Genomic DNA, 21,945 nt, shown 5'->3' with positions numbered 1-21,945 from the left:
AGTGTGTCTGAGTGGAGTAATAAAAACCAACCTCACCACATGCGTGGTACATTTATTCTTAGATAGACAGAAGGGACTAGATTGTCTGAGGGATATTGTGGAACCCAGACTGCATTTCCGTCCAACAGGTTTTCACTGGATTTACTCCACTTATGATTTTTTGTTTTGTTTTGTTTTTGGTCGTCAAAACTACACTCCTGGAAATGGAAAAAAGAACACATTGACACCGGTGTGTCAGACCCACCATACTTGCTCCGGACACTGCGAGAGGGCTGTACAAGCAATGATCACACCCACGGCACAGCGGACACACCAGGAACCGCGGTGTTGGCCGTCGAATGGCGCTAGCTGCGCAGCATTTGTGCACCGCCGCCGTCAGTGTCAGCCAGTTTGCCGTGGCATACGGAGCTCCATCGCAGTCTTTAACACTGGTAGCATGCCGCGACAGCGTGGACGTGAACCGTATGTGCAGTTGACGGACTTTGAGCGAGGGCGTATAGTGGGCATGCGGGAGGCCGGGTGGACGTACCGCCGAATTGCTCAACACGTGGGGCGTGAGGTCTCCACAGTACATCGATGTTGTCGCCAGTGGTCGGCGGAAGGTGCACGTGCCCGTCGACCTGGGACCGGACCGCAGCGACGCACGGATGCACGCCAAGACCGTAGGATCCTACGCAGTGCCGTAGGGGACCGCACCGCCACTTCCCAGCAAATTAGGGACACTGTTGCTCCTGGGGTATCGGTGAGGACCATTCGCACCCGTCTCCATGAAGCTGGGCTACGGTCCCGCACACCGTTAGGCCGTCTTCCGCTCACGCCCCAACATCGTGCAGCCCGCCTCCAGTGGTGTCGCGACAGGCGTGAATGGAGGGACGAATGGAGACGTGTCGTCTTCAGCGATGAGAGTCGCTTCTGCCTTGGTGCCAATGATGGTCGTATGCGTGTTTGGCGCCGTCCAGGTGAGCGCCACAATCGGGACTGCATACGACCGAGGCACACAGGGCCAACACCCGGCATCATGGTGTGGGGAGTGATCTCCTACACTGGCCGTACACCACTGGTGATCGTCGAGGGGACACTGAATAGTGCACGGTACATCCAAACCGTCATCGAACCCATCGTTCTACCATTCCTAGACCGGCAAGGGAACTTGCTGTTCCGACAGGACAATGCACGTCCGCATGTATCCCGTGCCACCCAACGTGCTCTAGAAGGTGTAAGTCAACTACCCTGGCCAGCAAGATCTCCGGATCTGTCCCCCATTGAGCATGTTTGGGACTGGATGAAGCGTCGTCTCACGCGGTCTGCACGTCCAGCACGAACGCTGGTCCAACTGAGGCGCCAGGTGGAAATGGCATGGCAAACCGTTCCACAGGACTACATCCAGCATCTCTACGATCGTCTCCATGGGAGAATAGCAGCCTGCATTGCTGCGAAAGGTGGATATACACTGTACTAGTGCCGACATTGTGCATGCTCTGTTGCCTGTGTCTATGTGCCTGTGGTTCTGTCAGTGTGATCATGTGATGTATGTGACCCCAGGAATGTGTCAATACAGTTTCCCCTTCCTGGGACAATGAATTCACGGTGTTCTTATTTCAATTTCCAGGAGTGTACTATCGCCACACGCGCCCTTGTCGTAACCGCAGAACACGAAGATAAAAGAGAGTTAAGAAGGACTACATGTTAAGCCCATTCGACGGAAGGAAAGACAGCTAACAACATGGACTTGGAGGAAGGACAATAAAATAACTTCATAGAGACAACGGACGTCCGGAACTAAAGATTAAACGTCCTTCGCCATTTTGCTACGACGGATAAAAAGTAAAACGTGGTCGACAGCCCATGTATCGTTCATAAGACGGCCGATAACTCAGACGGTAAACATAAATGAGAACGTAAGTGGTTAAAAAAAGGGTATTACGTCAGGAAATATCGAACCGTCAACGTTTGAGGACAATGAGCAAAAACTGGTGGGGGGGTGGGGAGGGGCATCACCACTTCACAAATGACAATGGCTAAAAAGACGGTGCCCCATACCCAAGCTAGCTAAAATGATCTCCTCGCGGCGAGAGGGCCGAGAAGGGATCGGACAAGCCGCTGGGGGAGGTTCCATTCCCCAGAACTTGTTCCCATGGAGGGAAGACCAGCGGTGATGCCAAAATAACACCACCTGCTGATAGAGGGCAACAGAGATATCATCTGAGGGAATGGAAGAACTAGCGGGCCGAGGTACGAGGACTACAGCCTTGGCAGCAGCGTCACATAGACGTGGCCATGGACACACATAATCACTACAGTGACTCCATCAGGAGTGAGCAAGTGACAATTTTCTTGGACCCGTTGCTTTAAAGGGTAGACGTTGTACAGCACACAGAGCCTCTGAAGGTCACTAAGAGAGTTGAAGGAAATGACACAATAAATAAACCTGTGTCTTCGGATGAACTGCATGGCCTGATACAGGGCAAAGAGCTCCGCTGTAAGTACTGAGCAGTGTTCCAGACGCCAATACCGAAAAGGGTCGTTGCCAACGTCGAAGGCATACCTCACATACGGTTAGTCCGAAAGCACTATCGCGAAGTTCTCCGCATAGATCGAGAAACTTAACAGTGATAAATTGAGGCGAGAGTAGCGTCCTTAGGAAGCGAGTGTATTCCAAGGTGAACATGTGGTGAAGGGTTCAACCCATTGGGAAAGTGACAGGTAGCGATAAGCCACCGGAGCAGTAGCCGAAAGCGAACTTCAGTCGTTAACAGGGATGAGGGACTCTCCCCATACTGGCGATCAAAGGAGTCACCGAAGAAGGAGGCATAGGATGATTGGCCAGGCATGGTAGACAAACATACAATTCTGCTGAGGAGAAAATCACGGCGGTGTGACAGCAGTAGTTCGTCAGCTTCTGCATACAGACTCTCGACAGGACTGGACACCAGTGACCAAACGGATGTCAGGATAGTTGATTGTATTGAGGCGGCGTAAGATGGACGAACATGCAGATGCTTAAACGAATCACACATAGCCAAGTTTCGAACAGAGACAAGTGGCCGATACAAATGGAGGAGGGTGCTCCGATCTTCTGCCCAGAAAATACCGCTAAGGACATGTAGGACACTGAAGGACCGGGTCAGCGGGTGGTGAAGTAAGATATGTGAGAGAACCAAGAAAGTTCCCTGTCAAGCATGAGCCCCAGGAATTTCGTATTTTCAACGAACAAAAGAGCAACAGGCCGAAGATGTAAAGATGGTGGAAGAAACCAGTTGCGCCGCCAGAAATTCATACAAATGGTTTTGTCAGCGGAAAAGCGAAAGCCATTGTCGATGCTCTACGAGCAAAGACGATCGAGACAAGTCCGTGGAAAAAAAATGGTTCAAATGGCTCTGAGCGCTATGGGACTCAACATCTTAGGTCATAAGTCCCCTAGAACTTAGAACTACTTAAACCTAACTAACCTAAGGACACCACACACACCCATGCCGAGGCAGGATTCGAACCTGCGACCGTAGCAGTCCCGCGGTTCCGGACTGCAGCGCCAGAACCGCTAGACCACCGCGGCCGGCCAAGTCCGTGGAGAACTGCAATAGGGGGCAAAATCGTCAACGAAAAGGGAGCCGGAGATGACCGGCTGGAGACAGGCCACAACAGGATTAATGGCGACAGCAAAGAGGATGATGCTCAGGACTGAACCCTGAGGCACACCGTTTTCCTAGATAAAGGTATCCGACAAGGCAGAACACACACATACCTTGAAAACACGGTCTCTTAAAATTCCTGAAGGAAATCGGGTAGGCGGCCTTGAAAGCCCCACTTGTAGAGAGTATGGAGGATACTAGTTCTCGAGCACACAATCTGGTATTTCCGCATAAAACCATTCATGACACGGGTTCACAGCTGCAGAACGGAGCGCTCGAAATCTACACGTGCAGTGGTTAGTAACTTGCGAGACTGCCGTTTAGATGTCCACATAGGCGGGCTAGGTGACAGAAAACGGAAAGCATATGGGAAATGGTCACTCGAGTACGTGTCAGAGAGAACGGATCACTTGAGACGATGGACGAGCTGGGCAGTGCAGAAGGAGAGGTCCTAATGGGAGTAGGTGTGCGTGGAGTCTGAACGGAACATCGGTGCTCCCATCTTAAGGCAGTTGACGTTAAGTTAATTGAGAAGGACACCCAAGAGGGCTCGTCTCCAACAGGTTCTGGGAGAACTCCAAATGGGATTATGCGCATTTAAGTCACTGAGCAGCAGAAAGTGGTGAGGGAGTTGCCCAATAAGCTGGAGGAAATCTGTCCTAGTGACACTGAATGAAGGAGGGATGTAAAGAGTGCAAAAGGAAAAGGTGAAGTGAAGAAGGAAATTGCGGACTGAAACAACTTGAAGCTGCGTAGTCAGGGAGATGGTTTTACTGTGAACGTCATCCTGGATCAGCTGCATGTCTCTCTCATGAGATGGAATACCGTCCTCAGGAGGAACTTCAAAGCGGACTGGAAAGAAATGTGAGAGGTCAAAGCGGTCGTGGAGGCCCCATTTAGTTTCCTGGAGGCAGAAAACAAGTGGATGCTGTGATTTTAAGAGCAGCATGGATCTAAGGCCGCGAACTTTACATTGAAGGAGAGCCATGATGAGGAGGGAAAAAATGAAATGTTCCCAAGTGCTAGCGTTCAAAGACTCACTGCTTCCGGGTGCAGAGGGTAGAGGATCCTGCTCCATGAGATCGACATAGGCGTCAGCATTCTCCCTGTGTCAGTCCCCAGCGTCCAAGACAGAAAAATGTTTGGCGGTGTGCACCGGTCACATGGAGGTCGGCTGGGTGAGGGTATCACATGGCGACACTGCTGAAGGGGATCTCTGAGTCAGGGAAGGAGAAGACCGTTTGCCTCTGTTTGATTTCTCGTAGCCTTTGCAGATGGCAGACGACGATTCAGTTGTTCGTTGGCTGGAGGGGCGAGAGAAGTCGTCGCCGGAGTATTCCTTCTGTCCCTTCTGGCCAGCCAGTGGTGTAGCAGGTGACTTCAATCCATGATGCGAAAGTTTGGTGACTTGTTGCACAACTGGAGGAGGAGTCAGGGATGCTACCATGACACTGGGCGAACATACAGCTGCGGTGTTGAATTTGAGATTGCGTGCCTGCATGGCCACGACAACGGAGCAAGATGTAGCAAGACGAGCACTATAAGTGCCAGATGCTAAAGTGCAGGGTTTCTAACTAGCCAGCAACTTGCGAATAACAAGGTAAGGCACCTTTTCCTTCATCTACATCTCCTGGATGGCCCACTCACTGGGATACACAGGACAATCTCGGTAGGGGGCTGCATGATCACCATTGCAATTGATGCAGTGGGGAGAAAGAGGCTGATTATCAGCCAAGTGATCATTTCTACCACAAGTCACACACTTGGCCAGGTATCGACAAGACATTCGAGTATGGTTGGAACGATGACACTCGTAGCAGCGCATCGGGTTCGGAATGTGTGATCGGACTGAGGTAACTTCATAGCCTGCTTTGATCTTGGATGGAAGCCTTACTCTGTCAAACATCAGAAAAAGAGTGCATGTGGGCACTAAGGATGCATGTACCTCTTTCATCACCAGATGTATGCAATGACCCTGTCCAGAGACGTACCTTATCATAGAGGTACTTTTAGATTTCTACCTCTGTCAGACCGTCGAGCAGCCTAGTGTAAGTAACACCACATGAAGAATTCAGCGTGCGGTGTGGTCTCGACACAAACAGGATATCTGTGGAGGAGCGAAGCTGCAAGCAGCTCTAGTGCTTGAGAATCAGAAGTCATCCCCAAAAGCAATGTGCCACTGCATAAACAAGAGCAGGATTTCACAGGGCTGGCAATTTGCATCAACACCTTTCTGAATAATTAACGGATTTACCGTTGCAAAGGACAGGCTGTCTTCTGTATGTGAAATTATGAGGAACCAGGTGCAGCTGGGAGGGTCTTTAAATCATTAGCCTCGTTTCGTTTCCGTGTAGCAAGTCTAGGCTGTGAAGAAGATGATTGGCTCATTGCGAGAGAATTCCTCGTGATTGCCAGCGTCTCCAATCACGCGCTCCTTCCAACTGGGGCCTCCCCTCAGAGGGTGCAACACCTGCCTCAGGTGATCGTTCTCACCTCAGGTCACACCTCCCGAACCTCTGACAGAGGGACCAATTGGCTATTTGGGAAGGAAATAACTGAGGCAATCACCCCTCCCTGGGCTTGGTCCGTGCCAGGGGTGTGTGCAAACTCTACTTGTCGACCTTGGGCTGGGAATTATACGTTACCCAGTCGCCTATTATGCGCCAGACGCATGGGCCGGCCTTCAGGAGCGCACAGGGAAGAAGAAGAAATAGAGGAACTTCGAACGCCGAAGCCGAGTAAGAATAGGAAAAGGGGAACGAAGAAAGAAAAGTGGAACGAAAAACAGTGGGGAGATTTTCTGATGTCAGGATACTGAACATGCACAACACATTTCCAAAAACATCCCAGACATTTTCCCAAGGAAGGAAAAAAAGAATAGCAAGAGGATAGACACACAGCACGGAAGAGAAATGATGCTGCAAAGGCTGGGGCCCTGTGGCAGCCAAGCACGAACCCGCCACAGAGCGGCGAGCACCCTGGGAAGCTCCACTCATGATGCCATGGTAGTTTTGGTGAGCTGTTACAAGAATGGAAAGCTCATGGGGGCTAGATGAATTGAACTTAAGGGAGGTGAGTTATTAATCCGTGGGACTTCATGTGACATAACACGGTCAGTCATCCATCTACCAGCCACGATTACGGGGCTCACGCAGCTGAACGTTTCACAACAGCAGTTGTATTGGCTAGATGTACATTTGGAATTATTGCCGATCCCGAATATAACATTTCCAAATAAAACTTTAGAATCTGGCCTAATCCAATTCCTGGACCGATTCATTGCCTCACGGGAAGGACGCTTTCAGCCAAGCAGTTAATGCGGCATGTAGAACACTTCGGAGAGGGATGACTGATATGGTGAACGACTTTTAACTTTGTAGCACCTGTATGGAGCAGGGGAGTGATAGGTACTGGGATCCAGGGGAGTAACGCTTTAATACAATAATCAATTTTATTTTCCTGACATCTCCACAAATGAAATTTTATACAACAATTTCAAAAACATGTTCCATTTATTTAATGCAGTCTAAACAAAGCACTCTGAACCACCTATAATTGAAATTAAACAAGAAAATTATATCAAAAATCTTGACCATTAAGGTTACAGGTTGAACTAAGCGATTACAACTATCAAAAAAATCTTGAAATCGGTAAAAGAATGAAGTACCTCATTTCAAGTACGGCTTTATATACTCAGTTACTAGCCATATTGACAGACAGTCAAGTTTCGAAAGCACTAAGAATTCATTATCAGCTCCTCTGTATCAAGGACACTCAATCAACTCACCAATTAGGCTCAGCTTCGTATTGGTGGTGTGAGTACCTTACAGGTTACGAATACCACTAGTGCAAATGGGTCCCTGGATTACACATACAAAATAAACTTGTAAACACACCATACACTTGAATACATAAGAAATATAACCGATCAATGGATATTAAAACATGAAATGGGTTTTAAGAATAATTACTAGTTAAACAGTGCTTGGCAGAACACTGGACTTAAAAATCCTAAGACACAAATATTATCCGTTTTTGTAACGTCAATACGTTGTTGGCCTGTACTTTACAGTGGTAGACTTCTGGAACCCAGCCAGAACAGAAACTGATTTCTCCACAATAAAAGCCACTGGAAACAATGCTCTACAGAAATACTTATAATATCACCAAAGCGCGGGCAGGAACAATACAGTCGAAACAGATCTCCAACCGTACAAGACGCAATGGCTCAGATTAACTAATGAAGCCTCATCAGATTCAACACAATGCTGCTGCGCAGATAAGAGGGCCGCAAATCAGCAGTGAACATGCCTCAGCAATCTGCAGTCAACTTTAAACCTTACCTGGCAGAAATATTCAATGCTGCTAGGCGACATTCGTCGATAACCGTTCCTGCTCGTGCACCACAAACCGATGAACAGCCGTCCACTGCAATGTATGGTGCGTCTACACTTTTCTACATCAGGCGGCGTACGAAATAAGAGTTCTAGCGTAACACCTGGGCAGCAAGACCTCTCACTCTCTCTGCTGTGCGACATTAAATCCTCACTTTTCCTTTTCGTGCGCCTCCTATCGGGCGGTGGCGAAACCTCGGCGCCACAGTGATAACTCTGAGCACTACGCGACTTAACTTCTGAGGTCATCAGTCGCCTAGAACTTAGAACTACTTAAACCTAACTAACGACATCACACACATCCATGCCCGAGGCAGGATTCGAACCTGCGACCGTAGTGGTCGCTCGGTTCCACACTGGAGCGCCTAGAATCGCACAGCCACTCCGGCCGGCCGACGCCACAGTGCAGCAACGCTGTCTTTGATCGCTCCCATCAGGTAACACACACACCATCTGGTAGCGCGCGGCTCAGCGACGACGCGTGACAGTGATTTTGACTCGCGCATCACCAAGTGCCACAGTGGCTCTAAGTCTGCAGTGTTTAGTTTTTATTCTTTTGATGCGGAGAGCAGAACATCAGCAAAAACCACCGACAATCCAGGTTCCAGTTGACTGGATCCGTAGAGCATATGGTGAGTGAGAGTGTAACCTTGTAGTGTGAATGTGGGAAAGATGTGATTTTAGAGTTGAGAGGAATGACCGCAACTTTAAAACGTGTCATAGAGGACCAATGCAGAAGCGGTGACTTATATCAATAGCGAATTGAGAGGCAAACGTGGAACCATAATCGGTGGCCGACAGTAATAGGAACAGTTCGAGCGGGAAAGATGCTACAGGACGCGGAAGCCGCCACGAGAAAAAGATAGGACGACCAGTCGAAATAATAATTCAGTTTTTAAAACTAATGATAGCACTGTAAGTTTATTTGCACAAAGGATTCCAAAACGGTTCAACTCACGGATTCTGTGGTCGGTTCTCAGTGGAGGTGTCGTGCTGACAGTCTCAGTTACCCTTCGGGCGGATAGTCGCAACGGAGCGGTGTAACTTGCAGTGGTAATAGAGTTTGGTCAGAATGATTACAGGTATAGTCGAAAGCATATTTGCGACGATTACAGAGAGTGATGATCATTCTATTTGTTTAACTGTGTCACTTTCTGCAGATGAAATACTGCCCAGTAGGTTCCCATGATTAACTACTGACTTGCTAGAGAAGGAGATCTGGATAAATAATGATGTAAAGAGCGAGCGTTTAAAATTAGTTGAATGGTAAGCAACATTTCATTGAGAAAGCTTTACTGAGCTGGACAGGTGCTAGAAAACTTCGGGACGAAACTATACATTGCTCGTACAGTGCTTATTACCTGTAGACTGTCACGATTTTTCCATTGACAGGAAATAGTAACCCATTGGAAATCATTTAAGCAAGCATCTCACCATATTGTCATTACTTTCGGCTTTGGAAATGGTAGTGGGAAGCGATTTACCAACATCTGAAGAAGCCTAATTTTGATGACGACAGAACAATGCGCTAGACGAGAAATTGGACCTCTTTAAGCAGTTCAATCCACCTCTTTAAGCTGTTCAATACAGTCAGTGTTGAAATCATAAGCAACAAACTCTTCACCCTTGACGGTAGTTTCCTCTTACACTGTGTTGTGTGGAATACTGATGAAGCGTTTTCCTCGGTCATCGAAAAATACATTAACTATGTCAAAAATACTTTGGTTCCAAATGCAATATAGTGTTCGTTGGCTAGCCTGAGGACGAGCTGAGAAAAGCATAAAATCTGCTGAACATACTCTATGACATCCGCTACTGTTCCTTTGATGAGACAATGTCATCAACTATATCAAAAGACAGTTTCTTATTAAATGAATTTAATAAGAAACGTCGTATCTCAGTGTTGACAGAAAAATTATGTGGCGAAGGGTACCAGGTCAAGCAGGCCATTTAGGATGAAGACTCCTTGATTGTTGGCACAGCCGCAGAAAAGTCGGGACAGGGAGGCAACGTCTTCATTGTTGGGGAAGATGCTGATTTGCTGGTCCCGCTGACAGGTCGCATAGCTAGTAGTAGTGAACAGAAAGGACCTGTCACCAATATCTTTCTTAAGAAACCTGGAAAGGGCAAGAAAGGCACATCCATTTATTCCCCCAACAGTACTAAACTCTCAGAAATCAAGAAAGATGTGTTATTACTTCAAACCTTCATTGACTGTGACACCACCTCTACATTTTTTTCGACAGGACAAACTAAAATTTATAAACACTTTTCAAAAGAATGCGATCTCTTCCTTGATTCTACGTAAATCGACGATGAGATTGACATCGTCGAGAAATTAATACGTCATGGATCCCAACGTCACTCCTGTTAAGATAGCTGAGACAGGAGTGAAGTTCATTGCGTGTTTGTACACGAGTGGCAGTTCCAAATCTTTGAATAAAATTCGTATCCAACTGTCCCAGAGAGTTACAACGAAAAATAATATCTTCAGTTTGGCGTGTTTGCCTCCCACAGAAGCCGCCACTCGCCACCACTCCCTCGGGTTCTACTTGCAGGTTCAGATCTGGAGGAACAATCAGCTGGATGCACTGAAATGATGCTGGAAGACTACAAAAAACGGCCTGATTGCAGCCACCCAGCCACCAATGCGCCAGGAACTGCTCAATGTCCTGCACGTGCAATAAGGGATGTTAAGCAACTTTTTCCTGCAGGAAAGTGTTCATAGAGTGCTCTGCTACATGCAGAAATTGCTAATTTGTCTAACAGAAGACGATATCTTCCTTGGTTCGACGTAAATCGATGATGAGATTGACATCGTCGAGGGATTAATCGATTTTCATCCCATGTCAGAAGAAGATAAACAATTCGACGACGCAGAAAAACACAAAAAAGAAATAAATTGTAAGTGAATGTAAATACAGAACAATACTTTAGTAACATACAGAATACTTGTAAATAATTATCTCTCATCTGTTTTATATTATAATTAATTATATTTCCATTAATGAAACCTTTCATTTGATGTGTTGTTCTTTTTCATTTTTAAATCGAATTATTACGATTTTGAATTGACATGGTAATTAATTCGTATTAATACATAGAGCTAACTATCTAAGTAAGTACATACCTAACTAAATTGTCTTTAAATTTGAATATTTGGACGAATGTGGATGATTTGGGGTTCAAAAGTAATTGGACTTCGCAAAAATGTCTCAGCAAGATTTTAGTGCTGCAAATACTTTCACGATTTTACTGGTATCTACGCAGAGGAATGAGGAAATTTTAAAAATTAGGAACTCTTTTCACGCAGAATTTAATGCTCTATAACTCTGATGCGTGGTATTTTTCATTTAGAGTAGTCGTGTCTGAGTTTCAGCCGTTGGCAAATGAGCATAACTCACATTTCTGCGAAGTTAGTAAAAAATGCCTATTTTTGACGCTCGACTGTGGCTAAACGGCTGAACTGATTTTAAATTTAAGTACATAATTTCAGATGAAATTTTAGCTCTTTCATTTAGGTGCTGGCGTATTTTCTGTAGAATACATCAGGCGAAAAACTGAAAACCGTCAAAAAATTTCGTTGTTTTTTGGCCATCAATAAGTTTAGTGCAAGGCAGAAACCGTCACAAACCGTTACAACTTTTATTTGGAACGCCTAACATCGATGAAAATTATTCCCAGCTAGTACATACTTTTTAGCCAGCAGAAGTCCTATTTTCCTAACTGAGATGGTCATTCGCCACCTCAAATCTGAAACTAATGATAATACTGCAAGGTACTAGCTTAAATGGTTGCCGCCGGCCGGGGTGGCCGAGCGGTTCTAGGCACTACAGTCTGGAACCGCGCGACCGCTGCGGTTGCAGGTTCGAATCCTGCCTCGGGAATGGATGTTTGTGATGTCCTTAAGTTAGTTATGTTTAAGTAGTTCAAAGTTGTAGGGGACTGATGACCTCAGAAGTTAAGTCCCATAGTGCTCAGAGCCATTTGAACGATTTTGAAATGGTTGCCAGTGGGTTACTATTTACCATTGTTGGAAAGATCTTGACAGTTTACGGGCAATCCACATCGTACGAGCAAAATATAGTTCCGTTCCGAACTTCTCTAGCGCCAATCCAATCAAGTATTTTGCCAACTGAGTCCTGAAGCTCAACTGAAGCCACCAGTCAACCCTCTACACAGCTAGTGCTCCACACTATCGCCGTAGTGTGTGCCAGTCCTTCAAATAAACATAGCAAACACTCAGTGCTGTCAGCCTGTGCCTATTGCATATCCAAAAAAAAAACTCAGTTACCTCAGAGCTTGCTAAACAGGAACAATAGTCAAAATAAATTTAACAGTTCCGATCAATACTTTACCCAATCTTGGGGATTTTGCGTCCGTTTATGTTTGGCATGTTCGTTTCGTTGTTTCTGCAACAGCGTTCTAGCCCGTTTTGTGCACCAAGGAGGATCAGCTCCATCGTTCGTTAATTTATTTGGTATAGATCTCTCAATTGCTGCCGATGCTATTTCTTTGAATTTAAGCCACATCTTGTCTACACTTATATTATTAATTTGGAATGAGTGAAGATTATCTCGTAGGAAGGTGTCAAGTGAATTTTTATCTGCTTTTTTAAATAGGTATATTTTTCGCTTATTTTTCGAGGATTTGGGGATTACAATACTCAATCTCGTTACGACAACGCTGCGTTCACTAATCCCTGAATTCGTTTCGATGCAGGATTATTTGTTGCTAAGAGGTCAAGTGTGCTTTCACAACCGTTAACTATTCGCGTAAGCTCATGAGCTAACTGCTCGAAATAATTTTCAGAGAATGCGTTTAGAACAATTTCGGATAATATTTTATGCGTACCTCCGGGATTAAACGTGTTTTCGCCAACATATCGAGGGTATGTTAAAGTCACCACCAACTATTATCGTATGAGTCGGGTACGTGTTGGAAATCAAACTCAAGTTTTCTTTGAACCTTTCAGCAACTGTATCATCTGAATTGCGAGGTCAGGAAAAGGATCCAATTATTCTTCTATTCCGGTTGCCAACAATGACCTCTGCCCATAATAACTCACAGGAAGTAGCTACTTCAATTTCGCGACAAGATAAACTACTTCTGACAGCAACAAACACTCCACCGCCAACCGTGTTTAGCCTAGGTTCTTCGCAAAAATTTCGGCTGAGCTTATATCCGGCTTTAGCCAGCTTTCAGTGCCTATAACGATTTGAGCATCAGTGCTTTCTATTAGCGCTTGGAGGTCTGGTACTTTCCCAACACAGCTACCACAATTTACAACTGTTATACCAACGGTTCCTGTATCTAAGTTCTTCTTGTGTTCAGCGTGCACCCTTTGTGACTGAAGCCCTTCCTGTGTTTTCCCGAGACCCTCTAACCTAAAAAAATGAGTTGAGTTGGTAGTCATCAAAACAAAGGCGTTTGTCATTTAGGCGAGAATTTTTTACGAAGCTACAGTCACCATCTTTCTTCCCCGAACATTCTGTCGACACCCACCGACACAGGGCGAAATGACTATCATGATAAAATAAGAGAAATCAGAGCTCGCACGGGAAGATTTAGGTGCTCATTTTGTCCGCGTGTTGTTCGAAAGTGGAACGGTAGAGAAATATTCTGAATGTAGTAGTATGATCCCTCTGCCAAATACTTAAGTGTGAATTACAGAGCAGTGCTGTAGGTGTAGATATAGTCTAGTGAGCATTACAGTTGTGAAAGTCAAATACTTTGAGTGAGTGGAACAAATTTGCTTCCAAGAAATCAAGAAAAATGCAGTTACTCTCTAACGTTTTTCCTGTCTTGCCTTATACGCAAATACTCGCTAGGTATACCTTCACCCTGTTCACCCTATACAGCAATTTGATATTGTGCAAGGGTTGCACATAAATATGGAAACGCCATCAGAAATGGAAGCTTCAACATACATGCAGCTGTTAGCCAAACCTCTAGGTTGCGATGTCGTAACTGGGCACGACTGGAAAGTGTGCAATGTCCTTAATACGTTACAAATGTCAGTCGTGGTCAGGACAGAGTTCTGTGATATGTGAGTACGTTATGTCGGAGCTAAGTGACTTCGACCGTGGCTAAACTGCTGTTACTCGTGTAGTGGCTGCCTTCGTAACAAAGAAAACCGAATTGTTTGGTGTTTCAAGAGGCACCGTATTGAAGATTTATATGGCATGCAGGGAAAGCGGAAAAACGTCATCCGCTAAGTCACAACACGAGCGAAAGTGTGTGTTGAGTGATAGCGACAATCATTGAAATGAATTGTGACGAAAAATAAGAGGACGGCAGCTGCAAAAGTCACTGCAGAACTGAATGTCGCACTCGCGAACCCTGTCAGCACCAAACCAAAGGGAAGGGAAATCCAGAAGCAGGGATTCGCAGGGGAGCTGGAATTTCAAAACCATTCATGGGTGACGCAAATGCCTGTAACAGGAAAACGTTGTGCCGAGGACATAAAAAAATGGTTCAAATGGCTCTGAGCTCTATGGGACTTAACTTCTGAGGTCATCAGTCCCCTAGAACTTAGAACTACTTAAACCTAACTAACCTAAGGACATCACACACATCCATGCCCCAGGCAGGATTCGAACCTGTGACCGTTCCGGTAACGCGGTCCCAGACTGAAGCGCCTAGAACCGCTCGGTCACGCCTGCCGGCGAAGACATAAAACCTGTCCTTTGGAGCAATGGAAGAAAATCGTTTGGTCAGCTGTCTTGTTTCAACTGTTTCATTTTCTAGCCGAGTTTACGTCTCAACGGTGAAAGATGGTGGGGGTTCGATGATGATTTGGACAGCCATATCGTGGTATTCCCTGAGCCCACGGTTACTCTGCGTGATTGCATTACTGCCAAGGATTATTATTTTGGCTGATCACGTCCATTCCAAGGTAAAATTTTCGCCAGTGGTGGTGCTCTGTTCCAATCGGCAGGGTGCTGTTCGCAAAGTTCGCGTTGTGTAGGACTGGTTATGTGAACACGAGGGTGAACAATGTTACTATTACTAGATCTCAGTATTATTGAGCCTTTGTGATCTGCTTTGAAGAGAAGGGTGCGTAGTCTCTACCTACCACCTCCATCGGTAGTTCAACTTGCCACCATCTTGCAGGAAAAACGGTATAAGATTCCCTTGAAAAACACACACCACTTGTATTTATCCATTCCGAGACGGTTGGGAGCTGTTTTGAATGCAAACGGGTTTCCTATGCCGTATTAGGCGTGGTAACGTATTGTTTGTTGGTGTTTTCATATTTTTGTCCTATCTTTATAATACCAAAACAAGTGCTTAGCGGGCCGGCGGTGGTGCGCTGCTCGGCAGGGGACCTGCGATTCGTGAAGCCGCAGGGGGTGGCCGGCGACGACAACTCCAAGTTCCTGGACGGCGTGCTGGACTGCTCGCACTGCCTGCCCACGTGCCGCAGCTACTCGTACGTGCAGGAGGTGCGCTACGAGAGCATTACGCCACGCACGCCCTACCAGGGCTACATCGACGTCCACTACGCAGATGTCAGCGCCGTCAAGTACGGCGTCGATCTCGCCTTCGACTCCATGACTCTCATAGGTAAGGACTCGGGTCTGAAGAAATCCACAGCTAAAGGTCACTTTGAAACATTGGCATTCTTGATCGAACTTAACCGGACGACAACAAACAACATAGTTTTACGTACAGAATGGTACGGTATAGGTACAGATATTGTGATCTAAGGTACCTTAGCACGTACCAGCTTCATTGTGTTGGTTGTTTATTCTCTTGATTTAACACTCTTCCTGCAAACACATTACATAATTTGCTATCTGATGTTTTCTGCATGGTCGTAGCTGCGTCACTTAGCTGACTATGCCTGTCTGTATAGACTTTTCATTTTGTGTCTGTGTATCTACAATTCGGCATCTGACCTTCTGCCCAGGGGAAAATAAACATTAATGGCTTGCTCTTTCCACAAGTGCCTGGAGGTACCAACCAACCCAAAAACATATTACTCATAATAGCTGTAATTATTAATCTGTAAATGAAGTAAATGCTGATTTAATGTTATTCCGTATATTGTCCTCAGTTGCCAGTAAAAATATCTCCACTTATACCCGTAACACCCTGTATAGCTCCGTCACGAACTACATGAAAGGAGGCGGTGATTACACGTTTCACGCCAGCCGCAGGGGTACAACAGACAGCAGTAAAACCTCCATTACTATACACGATCTGTACATCTGAACAGCTAATATTCCTACTCCTCGATGGTGGAATGAAGGAGTAACCTTATATGCACCCCAACATGCAGTGTCACTACTATATAAACAGGCTGGAATTTTGGCTAAGCAAGTGGTAAGACCTAACAATACATAAAGCCATTCACTTAATTTTCAACTTTCTTCTGCAGCAACACATTTGAAACGTATCAGTTCCCTTCTCCTCCGGTTTTCCGACAGTCCCTGTTCACTGAGGCATATGTTTCATACCAAAAGAGTTCTCTTGCCCAGGAATAACCTCTTTGCCTGTGCCTATCTACATTTTAGCCGTCCTTGCTTAGTTCCTAATGTATTATTTTGGTTCCAAAGTAGCACAGTTCCTCAACTTCGCCCACTTCGTAATCTCCAATATCTGTGTTAAGGCCATCAGTAACCTCATACTACTATTTCTTATTACACTACTGGCCATTACAATTGCTACACCGCGAAGATGACGTGCTACAGACGCGAATTTTAACCGACAGGAAGAAGATGCTTGATATGCAAATGATTCGCTTTTCAGAGCATTCACACAAGATTGGCGCCGGTGGTGACACCTACAACGTGCTGACAGGAGGAAAGTTTCCAACCGATTTCTCATACACAACGGCAGTTGACCGGCGTTGCCTGGTGAAACGTTGTTGTGATGCCTCGTGTAAGGAGGAGAAATGCGTACCATCACATTTCCGACTTTGATTAAGGTCGGATTGTAGCCTATCGCGATTGCGGTTTATCGTATCGCAATCACGATATTGCTGCTCGCGTTGGTCGAAATCCAATGACTGTTAGCAGAATATGGAATCAGTGGGTTCAGGAGGGTAATACGGAACATCGTGCTGGATCCCAAAGGCCTCGTATCACTAGCAGTCGAGATGACAGGCATCTTATCCGCATGGCTGCGGTTACCCTTGACGCTGCATCACAGACAGGCGCGCCTGCGATTGTGTACTCAACGACGAACCTGGGTGTACGAATGGCAAAACGTCATTTTTTCGGATGAATCCAGGTTCTGTTTACAGCATCATGATGGTCGCATCCGTGTTTGGTGACATCGCGAGGAACGCACATTGGAAGTGTGTATTCGTCATAGCCATACAGGCGTATCACCCGGCGTGATGGTATAGGATGCCATAGGTTACACGTCTCGGTCACCTCTTGTTCGCATTGACGGCATTTTGGACAGTGGACGTTACATTTGAGATGTGTTACGACCCGTGGCTCTACTCTTCATTCGATCTCATTGAAACCCTACATATCAGCAGGATAATGCACGAGCGCATGTTGCAGGTCCTGTACGGGCCTTTTTGGATACAGAAAATGTTCGACTGCTGCCCTGGCCAGCACATTCGCCAGATCTCTCACCAACGGAAAACGTCTGGTCAATGGTGGCCGAGCAACTGGCTCGTCACAATACGCCAGTCACTACTCTTGATGAACTGTGGTATCGTGTTGAAGCTGCATGGGCAGCTGTATCTGAACTCGCCATCCAAGCTCTGTTTGACTCAATGCCCAGGCATATCAAGGCCGTCATTACGGCCAGCGGTGGTTGTTCTGGGTACTGATTTCTCAGGATCTGTGCACACAAATTGCGTGAAAATGTAATCACATATCAGTTCTAGTATAATATATTTCTCCAATGAATACCCGTTTATCATCTGCCTTTCTTCTTGTTGTAGCAATTTTAATGACCAGTGGTGTACTTTCGCCTTTCTTCGATTAACTCTCAATTGAGTAGACTGTTTATTCCAGTTAAAACTGTCCCATAATTCATCTTAACTTTCACTGAGGCTACCACTGTCGTCACTGAATGTTATCAACGATATCCCTCCGTCCTGGGTTTTAACCTCGCTCTTGAACGTTTCTCTTATTTCTACAACTGCTTCTTCGATGTATAGATTGAAGAGTAAGGGTGAAAGATTACTGCCTAGTCTTTCACCTTATTTTATTCGAGCGCTTCCTTTCTCGGTTTTCCTTTCTTATTGTTCCCTTTTATTTTGCACTGTCGAACGCGTTTTCCGTGTCGAAAAACCATATGAACATTTCTTGGTTTATCTTCGCTCATGCGCAACGTCAGAACTGCCGCTCTGGTGCCTTTACCCTTTCCGAAGCTAAATTGATCGTCATCCAAGAGACTCTCGGTATTATTTTCCATTCTTCTGTATATTACTCTTCTCATTAACTTGGATGCATGAGCTGTTAAGTTGATTGCGCGATAGTTCTCGCATTTATCTGCCCTTGCTACCTTCGGAACTGGATGGATGATATTTTTCAGAAACTCTGATAGTATGTCTCCATACTCTTAAATTCTACAACGAACGTGAACAGTCGCTTGGTTGCCATCTCCACCAATTATTTCAGAGTTTCCGAATGAATGTTATCTACCCCTTCTGCCTTATTTGACCGCAAGTATTCCAAAGCTCTATTATACTCTAATACTAGATCTCCTATGTCTGAGATTTCTACTATTACGTCGTCGAACAAACACTCCCTAACGCACAGACCTACAATGTAGTCTTTCCACATATCCGATCTTATCTTTGCACTTAATAGTGAAAATCTCCATTGCATTCTTAACGCATTTCAGCGGAGGCTGTTTTAACTTTTCTGTACACCGAATTCTTTCTTCCGATGATCATTTGTTTTTCGATTTCTTCACTTTTTCCCTGCAGCCATTTCTGGTGGGATTCTCTGCACTTCCTACTTATTTCATTCCTAAGTTACATATATTTCTGAATCCGCGATTTTCTTTCATATTCCATACTTCCTTCTTTCGTCGATCACCTAAAGTATTTCTTCTGTTACCCAAAATGCCTTCTGTCTGTCAAACTTCCGCGATTGAACTTTTTTAGAGATGTCCACTCCTTTTCAACTGAACTCTCTACTGTGGTACTCATTATCGCAGCATCTGTAGCCCCAGAGACGGCAGTACTTTCGCATCCCGCTTCTTTGTACACTGATTCTTCCGAACGAGTCTTTTAAATTCAGCCCACTCTTCATTATTAATAAATTTTCATTCGAGTCTACATCGGCTCCTGGGTACGTCTTACGTTCCAGCGTCGGAAGCTCTCTCTGATCATGATGTAAACCATCTGGTATTTTCTAATATCTCCAGGCCTCTTTCTAGTATACCTTCTCCTCTTCCGTCTTTGAACAGTGGTTTCGGTGTTACTAGCTGAATGTTACCGCAAAAAATTCTTATTACCGACCCCATATTCTCCCGTAATCCTGTCTTTCATTTCTTTCCGTACTACCGCGCTCCATTCCCCTATGATTATTAGATCTTCATCTCCATTTACGCACTGTATTACCCGCTCAATACCCTCAAATATTTTCTCTATCTCTTCATCTTTTGCTTGCGACGTTGGCATGTTTGCATGAACTGTTGTTGTCGGCGTTGGTTTGCTGTCGATTGTGATGAGAACAAACCAATCACAGTACCTGTCTCTCTGCGCCACCTTCCTGTTCATAACTAATCCTACTCCCAGTAAACCATTTTCTGCTGCCGTTGACATTACCCTATAGTCGTCTGACCAGAAATCCTTTTCTTCCATCCATTTTACTTCACTGACCACCACTATATCTAAAGTTAGCCTTAACATTTCCATTTCCAGATTGTCCATCTTCCCTACCACGTTCAGACTTCTGATATCCCACGCCCCGATTCACATAATGTTATCCTTTCGTTGGTTACTCCATCTTCGTTTCGTGGTCACTTCTGCCTTGGCATTCCCCTCCCGGAGATCCAAACGACGGACTAATCCGGAATCTTTTGTCAGTGGAGAGCTCATCGTGATACTTTTTCAGATACAGGCCACATGTCTGTGGAAATGCTCTATACGTCTCAAATGCAGTGGTTTCTATTGCTTATAGTCCTCATGCTGTAGATCACTACTGATTAATCCACCTTCTAGGGGCCCTTTCCCACGCTAAGGAAAAAAGGATAGTCTGAAACTTTCTTCGTGTCTCTATCTTCTTTGACAATGCCGTTCGTAGGATGAGGGTGAAACCTTATACCGGTAGCGTTCGATCCCCATAGATATTGAATTTTATTCAAAGTTTCAACCACGAAAGAGGCTAGATGCGAACCCAGAACCCAGTAAGTTTTGATTGCTACTCTAGTACGCTACCTCCAGACTACGTGTCATCCACTTATATTAACTGTTAGTCTGGTAGAAAAACAGAAGGAAAAAGTATGGGAAAGCTGAGAACAGACCAACAAGTGCACTTTCCAAAGAGTCAATGGACGATCTAGATGAAACTTGGCGGGAACGTAAAGGAAGCGAAATAATGCAATACGTATTTTTTTTGTTTGTGCCAAATTTCACATTTAAGACGTAAAAAAACAGTCCGAAAGTAATGTGGCGTACTAGGTTTAAAGCGAATAACTACTAAACCGTAAAATATAGCCAATAAGTTTCATATAAAAGTTGAAATATAACTAACGTTCTCGAAAACTGTCATTTGAAAAAATACTGAAAATTTGCAAATCACCCCAACACTATTAATAGATTTTGCGAAATGTAAACTTTTGTTACAACATAAAGAAGCTTTCACGTCACATACAGCCATACGTAAAAAGGTTTGTATCCGTAACAACATTTCTGGAAAATAAGTTGACCAGAATGTCCTGTCGGAGAATGTGCAACAGCCCTAATTAAAGTACCTAAATGTTCATTATTATTCTAGTTATTGGTTGTACGTTTATTGAAAACAATAAACAACACATTATTATGATAGAAAATCGTTACAATAATGATAATCTGTGAACAAATGCTTAAAACTTAAGGTTTCTGTACAGCGTGCACACAAAATGAATAACGTTTCTTCACATAGTACACACGATGGACAAGACAACAAAAACAAAAATCCAGTAGGTGTCGCAAATTGTGGCGAGCGATCCTTTAAATATCCTGATTTGTACCAGGCCTATTTCAGTATACTGGAAAATACCTCAACAAAGAGAATTGACTATGTACTAGTGACTGAATCTTGATTATGTTGTTTCTGAAGTGCAGATTGACATCATAATTATACAGCAGAACTAGATCTGAAAATCTCACACAGTTCTTCCAATATCGAAAACCGTTTACGTCCAACGGCTATATCTACCCCGTCGAGCCTTTTGGAATCACCAGATGAACCAGTTCCTTGTCCTCAGGTATGACACTCAAAACAGTTCTGTCACATTGACTCCCCCAGAAATCTATCAAGAAAACAGATTTTTCTCCCGTAAAGGGAGAGAAAACTTCCGTCGGCTATCGTCTGACTTGGTCAGGCGTTAGTTCCCCAGATTTCGATGCGGTCAAATCATCATTGGGGTCCAAAAAGAGATTCTTTAATTCTAGTTCCAAACTCTCCATTAGTTTCTTTTAAAACTATGAAAAGAGAGGTAAGCGGTTCGGCAGCTAATGAAACTGTAGGCTGAATCATGCAACTATGAGTAATTGGTGAAAGTGACTCCACCATGGATTCAGTTTTCTTTGCATCCTTTTGGAACAATGTACGTTCAGGGTGCAACTCCAGGTTGAATCTGGTCTCACCAGTGTTGTACATATTTTCAGCCCCTAAAACGCTGACGTGCTTCTTAACTTGCACTACAAATCGTAAAATGACACTGTCGGGATAATTTTTATCGTTTGCACGGTCCATTTATAAACTTTGTTATTTTTCGAGATACAGTTCCGTGCG

General features: G+C 44.9%; 1 protein-coding gene across 1 annotated transcript in view; it reads left to right on the top strand.

Moving 5' to 3' along the window:
• Positions 1 to 21,945, top strand: part of LOC126188495 (sodium channel protein Nach-like) — a 122,701-nt gene that overhangs the window by 91,345 nt on the left and 9,411 nt on the right. The window contains exon 7 of the mRNA XM_049930099.1: positions 15,350 to 15,592. Within this exon, the coding sequence (XP_049786056.1) occupies positions 15,350 to 15,592 (243 nt within the window). The remainder of the gene's footprint in view (positions 1 to 15,349; positions 15,593 to 21,945) is intronic.

This window comes from Schistocerca cancellata, chromosome 5 (assembly GCF_023864275.1).
Source record: "Schistocerca cancellata isolate TAMUIC-IGC-003103 chromosome 5, iqSchCanc2.1, whole genome shotgun sequence".
Classification (NCBI taxonomy): Eukaryota; Metazoa; Arthropoda; class Insecta; order Orthoptera; family Acrididae; genus Schistocerca; species Schistocerca cancellata.
Note: the sequence above shows the minus strand (reverse complement) of the source record. Positions and strands in the feature narration are given on the sequence as shown.